Below are 11,613 nucleotides of genomic sequence, written 5' to 3'. Positions count from 1 at the left end.
CTAACCCTGAATTGTACCCCACATCTTTATAATATAAATAAATAAATAAATAAAATACTTCTCTCTCTCTCTCTCTCTCTCTCTCTCTCTCTCTCTCTCTCTCTTAACTTTTTTTTTTTTTTTTTGGTGAGTCGGTTCTCACTCCGTCACCCAGGCTGAAGTGCTATGGCACGAACACAGCTCACTGCAGCCTCACTCAACCTCCTAGGCTCAAGCAATTCTTCCAAGCTGGGCACGGTGGATCATGCTTGTAATCCCAGCACTTTGGGAGGCTGAGGCGAGGGGATTGCCTGAGTTCAGGGGTTCTAGACCAGCCTGAGCAACATGGCGACACCTTGTCTCTACAATAAATCAAAAAATTAGCTGATCATGATGGTGTTTACCTGTGGTTTCAGCTACTTGGAAGGCAGAGGCGGAAGGATCACCTGAGCCTAGCAGGTCCAGGCTGCGGTGGCCATGAGCTTGCCACTGCACTCCACTCTGAGCAACAGAGTGAGACTCTGACTCAAAAAAAAAGTTCTTCCACCATAGATTCCTGAGTAGCTGGGAGTACAGGTATGCACTGCCACACCTGGCTTACTTTTTTATTTTTATTTTTGTAAAGATGAAGTCTTGCTATGTTGCCTAGGCTAGTCCCAAAGTGCCGAGATTACAGGCATGAGCCACTGTGCCCAGTCTAAAATGCTTCTCTTATAAACAGTTTGCTTTTTTTATCTAAGTTGATAATCTGTGCCTTTTAATGTAATTTATTAATTAATTTAATGTAATTTACTTTATTGATATAATATGATTATTGATATGGTGGGGTTTAAATATGCTATCTTGGTATTTGCTTTTTATTTGTCACATCTGTTTTTAGTCCCTCTGTTCTTCCTTTCCTGCCTTCTCTTGGATGAACAGAATATTTTAATCTATACCTCTTTGTGTTATTTCTAATAAAAACACTTATCCACACAGTTTTCTTATGCAAGCAATATCTTAAACTTGTATTCAAATTACAGTACTCCAAAAGAGAGTTAAGAGAGGATACAGCTTTCTCTACCAGAATTCTATTTGGAGCTGGCCTTGCCTTTCTCTTCTTTCCCCATCACAAAATGGAGCCATGACTTGGTAAACCTGAAGCTAATTTAGTAGTCATCATGTAAGGCGCATGTTAATGGTTGTTATATTTAATGTAACTGGATAGCTGCCTGAATACTGTTATAGTCTTCTGTTACTTCCTTCTTTCTCACTGCAAGGATTTTAGGAGCCACCTTTGAAAACATGAAGTAATTTTCTTTCAATTAAATTATGTTAGACAAGTATAATTTTTATGTAATCAGTCAAACAATTAATTCATGAGCAGCTGGGTGCTGCCTCTGGAAGCTTGCAATTTAATTGAGGAGGCATTTATATAATTTTATTATGTATTTATCTATGTTATATATTCTATTGTAAAGGTTTATTATATATTTATATAATAAAAATAAATAGCAATGCAAGGCTGTGTGTGCCTGTTACAGATAAATAAATGAAATATAGATGTTTGTGTGGTTCATTAGAGAAACAGCTGCCTCTGCAGGGAAATTACCACATGTTTAGGCTCTAGCCACACAATGCTCTCTCCACAGGCTGGCAGCTTACAAGGTACACACACTTCTGACATTTTCCTGAATCGCCTAATAGCCAGTCTGATTATGTCTTTTTTGTCTCTGACTGTCTACAGAGGTTCTTCATCATTTATAGTGAGAAAAATTCTTGCCTTTTTTCCCTCTTTCTTTCTCTTCTATAAATAGATAGGTATAGATAAGTATCACGTGGTTATTTGAAGGATTGAAATTTCATTTTGATTTGCCTTTCCTGGGTAGGAAACGTTTACATCATTTTACACTTTTGAGCATGAATTGCCTCTCTTTCTAGGTATAATCAGTTTCTACTCTTCAGCATACAGAAGATTTTTGAATACTATTCAATGCAAAAAGAGCTCTAAAAATAATTTTTCAGGTAGGGTTTCGATAGTCTTATGTGGAACACTGGCAGATGAAAAGAACAAAGGCACATCAGGGTAAAGGTAGTGGGAGGCAGAGCATTTCATTTCATTTGCCTCCACCAAAGAGCTTGCATTTAGTGGAAAAGGGAAAACAAACAAGAAACAGGAGCATCTGTACTAACTGTTGAAGGTTTCATTTCTCATCACTGTTAGTCACATTTGAATGAAATCTTTACTGTCTTTTTGTTGTGTATAAGTAAGCCCCTTTTTTTTCCGAAAAGATCTTGAATTTTATGTTTAAAAGCACAGTGAGCTGTTTTTGACATTCTGTGTTTCATTTTGAAACTCATAGTCTTAAAACCTATTCGTTTTCAGTAAGGTGGTAAAGGGTATACAGTAAGTGGCATTTTTATGCCCTAATAGCACCTCTAGTAGTCTCTGATGCATGTTATAAACACCACACACACCTTTTAGTTTCTACCTGGCAGCTTACAGCATTAGGCTGAATGTTAGGATGAACAACTGAAGTGTCAAGCAGTATTACAGTGGATTCTTATTGGAAAAAGTAAGCGCTTTAAACCTTCTTTTAAATACTTTTTAATTGAGATTTTTAAAGTGACATATTTACCAGTTCACAATTAAGGTGACATACTCTTTAAATGTTTAAGTTATTCTTCCAGAAATGGGGATGAATTGGGGCTAATCATCTGGTGATTCTCCTCTTGAGCTAGGTAGGATTTAAGCATGCATTTTGTATGGGAAAGTCTATTTTGCACCTATATTACTATTCTTAAAAATATGTGTATGTAAGATTGTTAGAATTTAAAACTGCTAAGATTCTGGCTAGGCATGGTGGCTAGCACCTGTAATCTCAGCACTTTGGGAGGCCAAGACTGGAGGATTGCTTGAGCCCAGGAGTTTGAGAACAGCCTAGGCAACATAGCGAGACCTCATCTCTACAAAGATCAAAATATTAGCCAGGAGTGGTGGCATGAGCCTGTAGTCCTAGCTACTCAGGAGACTGAGGCAGGAAGATTGCCTGAGCCCAGGAGGTTGAGGCTACAGTGAGCCATTATTATGCCGCTGCACTCCAGCATGGGCAACAGAGACCTCCCCAACCAAAAAAATAAAGAAAAGAAAAGAACTGCTGAGATTCTGTCTTAATATAATATTTATTTATTTGACTGATTTTCATATTATTCAATTCAGCATGGAGAATGAGATTTAAAGGTTTGTTTTCTTTTTTATTTTTTTGAGTTGGAGTCTCACTCTACCATCCAGACTGGAGTGCAGTGGCACACTCACAGCCTGCTGGGCTCCAGCGATCCTCTGCCTCAGCCTTCCAAGTAGCCAGAACTATAGGCACGTGCTACCACGCCTGACTAATTTTTGATTTATTGTAGAGACAAGGTCTCGCCAAGTTGTCCAGGCTGGTCTCAAACCCACGGGTGCAGGCAGTCTACTTACCTCGACCTCCCAAAGTGCTGGGATTACAGGCTGAGCCACTGAGCCCAGCCAAGTTTGTTTTCTTATTCTTCTACTATACTTGGGTTTTCGGTCTAGTGGTTGTAAAATATTCCCCAGAAATATGTTTGCCCAGAATTCCCAAAATAAAATGATAAAATCACTTTTGAAAAAGCTGTCTTTAATATACAAAATCTAGATTCTGGGCTTATATGCTTTGACCATGTGCTAAAAATTAAATAAGTAAAAACCCAAGAAGGCAAAATTGGTCAAGGCTGTGGTTTATGCAGAACGCCAGCCAGTGTCACCCACCCTAAATATTCCTTTCCTCTCTTTTGGCCAGAAAATACTTCAGGAGAGAAGCTGTCATGCCCATCTTTTATTTTAAAATGTTTACTCTTCATATCATTTCTCAGGTTGTTAACCTTTGGAATCAGATTTTGCCTATCTGATAAACAATACACTGTTTAATTCATTTTGACTAATTAATCACTTGTAACTTTTCAGGTGTTGCATAGGATGAATATGAGTTGGAGAAATTCCATTTCCTGTTTAAGGCTAGGAAAGGTGTCACACAGATACCAAAGTGGTTACCACCCAGCGGCCCCTCTGGGATCGAGGATTTTAACTGACCCAGCCAAAGTTTTTGAACACAACATGTGGTGAGTTTTCTTTTTAGTTCTGATATTTTGTGTGTTTATTAATATCACCAGTGGTATTATTTTCATGTCATACCAAGAAAGGATTTTTAAAACTGATGACCTAACTCGTGCTGTAGAGGTCCAAAAGTCAGGATAACAGATCCTGACTTCACTGTTGCCAATTCTAAATTTCTTTGCAAATGGAATTGGAAAAGTGAAACTTCCCACATGCTTTTAGCAGCTTTGGGGTTCTAGCAGGTCCTTCCTGATTGCCTCTGATCCCGATTTGCCAGTATATCACTGGGAGGAGGGGTCAACTCTTTCCTAGGTGGGGCCCACTCCTGCTCCACAGACCCTTTCTTCTTTTACACATACTTACCAATCAGCAAATTTGTATCAGTGCCTGCTGCTTACTGAGCACCAGGGAGGAGAGCATGTTGGTATGAACCTAGTCCACTCTTTCAAGAAATCCACACTATTTGGAAAGACAGATATTTATAGGAAAAGTTGATAATTAGCCATGCAAAGTTACAAATTGGGAGGGTCCAATTAGTAACATGGAACCACTTCTGTTTGGGCATAATCAGAAAGATTTCTTAATAAAGCAGGGGAAACTAAGATTAGGATTACAGGCATACCTAGGAAATGTTGTGGGCTTAGTTCAAGACCACCACAATAAAGTGAATATTACAATAAAGCAAGTCACACAGACTTTTTGGTTTCCCTATGCATATAAAAGTTATGTTTACAATATACTTAGTCTATTAAGTGTGCGATAAAATATTGCTAAAAAAATGCTAATGATCATCTGAGCCTTTAGCGAGCCGTAATCTTTTTGCTGGTGGAGGGTCTTGCCTCAATATCAGTAGCAGCTGACTGATCAGGGTGGTGGTTGCTGAAGGCTGGAGTGGTTGTGGCAATTTCTTAAAATAAGACGACAATGAAGTTTGTCACATCAGTTGTTCCTTTCATGAAAGATTTCTCTGTAGCATATGATGTTGTTTGATAGCATTTTACCCATGGAACTTCTTTCAAAATTGGGAGTCAGTTCTCTTAAATCCTGTGGCTGCTTTACCAATTAATTTGTGAAATATTCTGAATCCTTTGTTGTCATTTCAATAATGTTCACAGCATTTTCACCAGGAGTAGATTCTGTCACAAGAAACCACTTTCTTTGCACATCCACAAGAAGCAACTCCTCATTCTGTCAAGTTTTATTATGATGTTGCAGCAATTCAGTCAGGATCCACTTGTAATTCTAGTTCTCTTGCTATTTCCACCACATCTGCAGTTACTTTTCTATTGAAGTCTTGAACCTCTCAAAGTCATTCATAATGGTTGGAATCTACTTCTCCCAAACTCCTGTTGATGTTGATATTTTGACCTCCTTGCATGAATTACAAATGTTCTTCGTGTCATCTAGAATGATGAAAACTTCCCAGAAGTTGTTGGATGACTTTGCCCAGATCTATCAGAGGCATCACTATCTATGACAAAATGTAATTCTTAAATAAGACTTGAAAGTTGAAATTATTTCTTGCAGAATGGACATTGTTAGCAGGCATGAAAACAACATTAATTTTCCTGCACATGTCCATCAGAACTCTTAGACGATGAGGTGTGTGATTACATTAATCAGTAATATTTTAAAAGGAATTCTTTTTTCTGAGTAGTAGGCTTCAACAGTGGGTCTAAAAATAGTAAACTGTGCTGTAAACAGACATGCCTTCACCCAGGCTTTGTTGTTGTATTTCTAGAGCACAGGCAGAGTAGATTTAGTATAATTCTTAAGGGTGCTAGGATTTTTGAAATGATAAAATGAGCATTGGCATCAATTTAGAGTAACTAGCTGCGTTCGCTCCTAACAGAGTCTGTCTGTCCCTGTCAAAGCCAGACATTGACTTCTCTTCTCCCACTATGAAAGTCCTAGATGGCATCTCCTTCCAGTATAAGACTTTTTTGCCTACATTGAAAATTGTTGTTTACTGTAGCCACCTTCATCAATGATCTTAGCTCGATCTTCTAGACAACTTGCTGCAACTTCTACGTCAGCACTTGCTGCTTCACCTTGCACTTTTATGTTATGAAGATGGCTTCTTTCCTTAAACTTCACAAATCAACCTCTGCTAGCTTAACACTTTTCTTCTGCAGCTTCCTCACCTCTCTTAGCCTTCACAGAATTGAAAAAGAGTTCATGTCTTGCTCTGGATTAGACTTTGGCTTAAGGGAATTTTGTGGCTGGTTTGATATTTTATCCAGACCATTAAAATTTTCTCTATATTAACAATAAGTCTGTTTCACTTTCTTATCATTTATTTATTCAGTGAAGTAGCACTTTTAATTTCTTTCAAGAACTGTCCTTTATGTTCCCAACTTGTGACTGTTTGGCTCACAAGGCCTAGCTTTCAGCCTGTCTCAGCTTCCTACATGTCTTCCTTACTAAGCTTAATTTTTTCTAGCTTTTGATTTAAAGTGAGGAATTTGTGACTCTTCCTTTTCCTTGAACAGTTAGAGGTCATTGTAGGGTTATCAACTGGCCTAGTTTCAATATTGTTGTGTCTCAGGAATGGGGAGGGGAGGCCTGAAGAGAGGGAGACAGGAAACAGCTGGTCAGTGGAATCAGACCACGCATAAATTTGTTGATTATGTTCACCTTTTTATATAGATGTGGTTCTTGGTGCCCCAGAACAATTACCATAATAACAGCATTTAAGCTCACTGATCACAGATTACCATGACAGATATACTATAATGACAATGAAACAGTTAAAAATATTACAAAATGTGACACAGAGACACAAAATGAGTACATACATTGGAAAAATGGCACCAATAGACTTGCTTAAGGCAAGGTGGCCATGAACCTTCGATTTATAAAAATTGCAATAGCTGCAAAGTACAGTAAAATGAAGCATAAAAAAGCAAATTATGTCTGTATTTATACTGCCTACAGTACATAGCACAATGTGTGACACATAAATATTTGTTGAATAATGATTTGAATAGGTAAACTGGCAGCAGGTAATTAAATCTCCAGAGGAACTTTTGATCTTAGGCAGGCTTCTTGTTTACCAATTTTTTTTTCTTGGTTAGACCCTAGTGATTTAGCTATCTGCGTTCCCCTTTTCCATCTGCTACCAACTGCTCTCATGCTCTAGATTCTTGCCTACTAATTTAAGTTCTGTTTTGTCATGGACACTCAGGAAAGTAAGGGTCTTCTGGTCCCTCACTTCTCAAACACGTGACCTAGCTTTGAAATGGCTCCTCAAGAATCCCTTGGGAGGTTACTGTTTTAGTAAGTCTCGAGGTATAGCCCAGGAATTTCTACTTTGAAAAAAAGCTCTTTTAGTAGTTCTGTTGACAAGCCAAGTTTGACTGTTCATCTAGCCCCCTGGTTTTCAAACTTTTCTTTAGTAGCAGAATTTTTTACAAATGAAGTTTTTATGTGGAATTCCAGAATTTAAAAGATAAAAGCAAACCTGCCCTGAATGAAGCAGGCAAAGAGGCCTAAAGCACCCACAGCTCCACCTCCTTTTCCTTTCCCACTTCTCCTCACTTACTGTAGCAGCCTAGAGGACCTTTAGGATGCTGCTGATCACAGTTTGAAAAACCTTGTCTAGTCTAGACAGCATCCTCCTCTGTACCATACCCTCAAGGGGTTAGCCAGCCTGCCCTGGGAAACTAGTGAACACTCTACCAATGCTGATGCATACTGTAATAAAAGCAGTAAGGATGGTTTCCTCCAAGGGAAGAGGAGGGTAGTTGAGAAACATCATCTTCCCAGCGTCGACTCTGGCAGTCCTTCCACCTCAACCTTCCAAGTAGCCAGAACTACAGGCATGTACTACCATGCCTGGCTAATTTTTAATTTTTATTGTAGAGACTAGGTCTTGCCAAGTTGCCCGGGCTGGTCTCAAATCCGTGGGCTCAGGCAATCCACTCGCCTCAGCCTCCCAAAGTGCTGGGATTACAAACTGAGCCACCAAGCCCAGTCTTTTTTCCTTCTTAAAGAGAAGATTTGTAAGTTAAACTAAAGCTGGATTGTCCTTTAAGTCCAAAGTTCTGTGCAGAAATTCTCATTTTTCTTCCTTATTTTCTCTTTTATATTTAAGAATAGCATTTCCTCTCTTTCTGAATTTGATTTTTTTAAAGATGTTTTTAGAAAAGTACATGCCAATTTTCTCTCAGAGATGTTGCTCAAAATTATCTACAGTTCATTTTTTTCTTTAGCCGCTAGTTGGCAAGTTAGTAAGTTATTCTCTATATGACTCTTAAAATTTTTTTTTTGAGAAAAAATATAAAGATACCCTTTTAAATTCATTTTCTAATATCCTGAGAAAGATTTGCCTTCCTGATTCTGGATATTTATATTACTAGTACTTATATCTGCTTATTGTCTTTTATTTTTTAGTAATTTAGTGAAGTAAAATTTTGTATAACAAAAAATTAACCATTTAAAGTGAATAATTCAGTGGCATTAATTACATTCACAATTTTGTGCAACCATCACCTCTATCTAGTTTCAAAACATTTCATTACTCCAAAGTAAAACCTCTTATCCATGAAGCAGTTTATCCCAGCCCTCACTCCCCTGGCTGCTATGTGATCTGTTTCTGTGGATTTATCTATTCTGGACATTTCGTAGAAATGGAATCATACAATATGTGGCCTTTTGTGCTTGGCTTCTTTCACTTAGCAAAATGCCTTGACTTCATCCACCTTGCAGCATGTATTGGTACTTTATTCCTTTTTATGGCTGAATAATATTCCATTATTTGTATATGCCACAATTGGTTTATTCATTCGTCTACTGATGGAAATTTGGACTGTTTCTACCTTTTAGCTCTTGTGAAGAGTGCTGCTATGAACATGTGAATAAGTATTCTTGTTTGAGTCCCTGTTTTCAATTCTTCAGAATATATAACTAGAAGTGGAATTGAAGGGTCATATGGTAATTCTGTGTTTAAGTTTTGAGAAATGGTCACACAATTATCCATAGCTGCTGAACCATTTTATGTTCTAAAAATCTTTCAATGATACTCAATGCATTTATCAATTTTGGAAGGTACTGGCAAGAAACAATATTCAAAATGCATTTGAAACATGGCCCAGAGAACTGTCTATATTGAGCATCTTACACAGTTACTTGAAAAAATCATTCCTCTTTCCATACTGTTCATGGTTTAAGTGTGTAGGAACTTTTCCAGGGATCTCTGAAATTTATAAGGAAGCAATAAAGCACTTGTATTATATGACTAAATGAGATAAGCCAGTAGCATGATCCACAGTGAGAAACACAGCTTATATCATGGGCCAGTACATGTATATATAGCATATATAAATATACAAAACAAGAGCAAAAGTTTCTGGTATAGTTTTTACCATGTGAGATGGTCACCAATATTTTTCCACTTATTTTATTCTACTCTCTTTTTGTTTCTTTCTAAGCATTAGTTAGACTACATTGATTTCATAACTCACTATAATAACTAAAAGGTCATGACCTTTAGTTCAAAAAACACTGAGCTAATCCATTCTCTAGATCCAAGGTAAGACCTATATGTTGTGGCATGATTTCTATTATATAACCTACTTAAATAAGACTGTTTCCAGAATCCCAGTACAGTTTCAGACACTAAGAATTCTTTCTTATTATAAAATTTTCCTTATATAATAATTGTATTTGTCATCTGATTCCTCTTGCTCTGTTTCATGCATAGTTCTTTAACACAGTCAATAAGTATTTCCTTTGGCTACCTCCATTATGACATTTGTCATGAGAGGCAGTAGAGCTGTCTAGATGTTAAGAGCACTGTCTTAGTAGTTGTTTAACCTTGGGAATTTACTTAATTTCTCTGTGACTCTGTTTCCTCATCTGTAAAATGAGATACTAGTAATAATAATACCTGCCTTATAGGCAGTTGTGAGGTTAATAAGTGATAAAAACAATAAAGACCAAATAAAGTTAGAATAGGAAGAGATTCCTGAGATTAGGTTGGAAGAGAAGGTAGAATTTAACCTGAGCTTTGAAGGATAAGGCATATTTAATTAGTAAAGATAATTTGTTTTATACAAGTGGGTAGCATGAACAAAGATCTGGATTTGGAAAGAAATATATCAGGTATATACCAAAGCAAGCCAGTAGATCAGCCTAGTTGGAAGAGAGGTGCATATTTGGAAACTGAATTAGAATATGAGAAAAGAAGTATTTAGGATAACTAATTTGGCTTTGCTACTCAGGATTCTTAGAGTTAAACATACTAGAACATAGAATGATATCCTTTATCCTCAGCAATTTTTGTATATTGATATGTGCCCCATCACTGAGCTAGGATCTATGTAGTACCCAAGAGAGGACTAGGAGATGATCCCTGCTCTAAAGGAACTCTAGTCTATTTGACAAATACACTGAAGCCTTCCAGGTAAAGAAGATGTGATGAATCTGAAACACAAAGTATTCCTTCTCCAACAAAATGAATAAGAAATAATAAAAACAAGCAGCACTATACCGATAACAACATAAAAGTCCATAAATATGGAAAATTAGTGACCAAGAAAAGAAATTATAGATTCTTGTGTGGCTTGAAGTACTTACAGCCCTCAGAAGCAGTAGTGAGAAAGAAGGTCAGCTGACAAATCCTGTCTTTCTACTAAGATTCATTAAACAGCCCTGCCAAAGGTTGAGATAGAGCCCTTGAAAGTAAATGTTCTTATCTATTGCAACAGAATTTGAGGTCTCAGCAGAGCAGGGAAAATTAGGGGGCTCATCACTTTCCAGGGTACCATGCTGAATGGAGAACACTATCCAAAGCCCAACAGAAACTCCTCTTTGGAACAGGGAATCCTAACTAGGTATAAGTGAAACCCAGCACAGGACTTAATGGGGGGATAAAACTCAGTTTTTCAGCTTTCAGCTTGGAGACAGCCAAGATGCAGCTTTCTTCAGTTGTCTTGCATCCAGGTTCAGTTGACACCAGCTGCTTCTACTATGCTTTGCAAGTTCAACCCCACTGGCAGCAAAGCTATATACCTGAGGTGCACCAATGGAGAAGTCAGTGCTCTACCTCCCTAGATCTGTCTCTAAAAAAAAGTTGGTGATGACATCACCAAGGCAACCAGAAAGGTAAGGATTACAGTGAAACTGATCATTCAGGGCAGGCAGTCCCAGATTCAGGTAGTACCTTCTGCCTCTGTCCTGATCATCAAAGCCCTCAAGGAACTACCCGGGGACCAGGGATAGAAAGAAACAGAAAACATTAAGCACAGTGGAAATATTACTTTTATTGAGACTGTCAGCATTGCCTGATAGATATGTCACTAATATTTAACCAGGGAGCTAGCTCCCTGGAATTATTAAAGAGATCCTGGACTACCCAGTCTGTGGACTGCAGTAGCCACCCTCATGACATCATAGATGACATCAACATCTATGCCTGCTACCCAGTAGGGTCCATCAATGCTCCTATGCCTCCCCACACACACGCACAGAAAAATAGAGAGAATATATAATAGCTAGTCTCATAACTAAAGCTTACAGAG

General features: G+C 37.8%; 1 protein-coding gene across 3 annotated transcripts in view; it reads left to right on the top strand.

Annotated features, from left to right (window-relative positions):
- METTL8 (methyltransferase like 8) overlaps positions 1–11,613 on the top strand; it is a 95,079-nt gene that overhangs the window by 41,394 nt on the left and 42,072 nt on the right. For 2 of the 3 annotated variants that reach the window (XM_021718750.1, XM_008070399.1), the window contains exon 2: positions 3,941–4,095. The exons of the other annotated variant lie outside the window; for it this stretch is intronic. In XM_021718750.1, the coding sequence (XP_021574425.1) occupies positions 3,953–4,095 (143 nt within the window). In that variant the 5' untranslated portion in view covers positions 3,941–3,952. The remainder of the gene's footprint in view (positions 1–3,940; positions 4,096–11,613) is intronic. 3 annotated transcript variants of the gene reach the window in all.

The sequence above is a fragment of the Carlito syrichta genome, unplaced genomic scaffold (genome assembly GCF_000164805.1).
Source record: "Carlito syrichta isolate Samal-C Ts95f unplaced genomic scaffold, Tarsius_syrichta-2.0.1 Scaffold313382, whole genome shotgun sequence".
Taxonomy (NCBI): domain Eukaryota; kingdom Metazoa; phylum Chordata; class Mammalia; order Primates; family Tarsiidae; genus Carlito; species Carlito syrichta.
The sequence above is the reverse complement of the archived record's forward strand: the minus strand, read 5'-3'. Positions and strand labels throughout refer to the sequence as shown.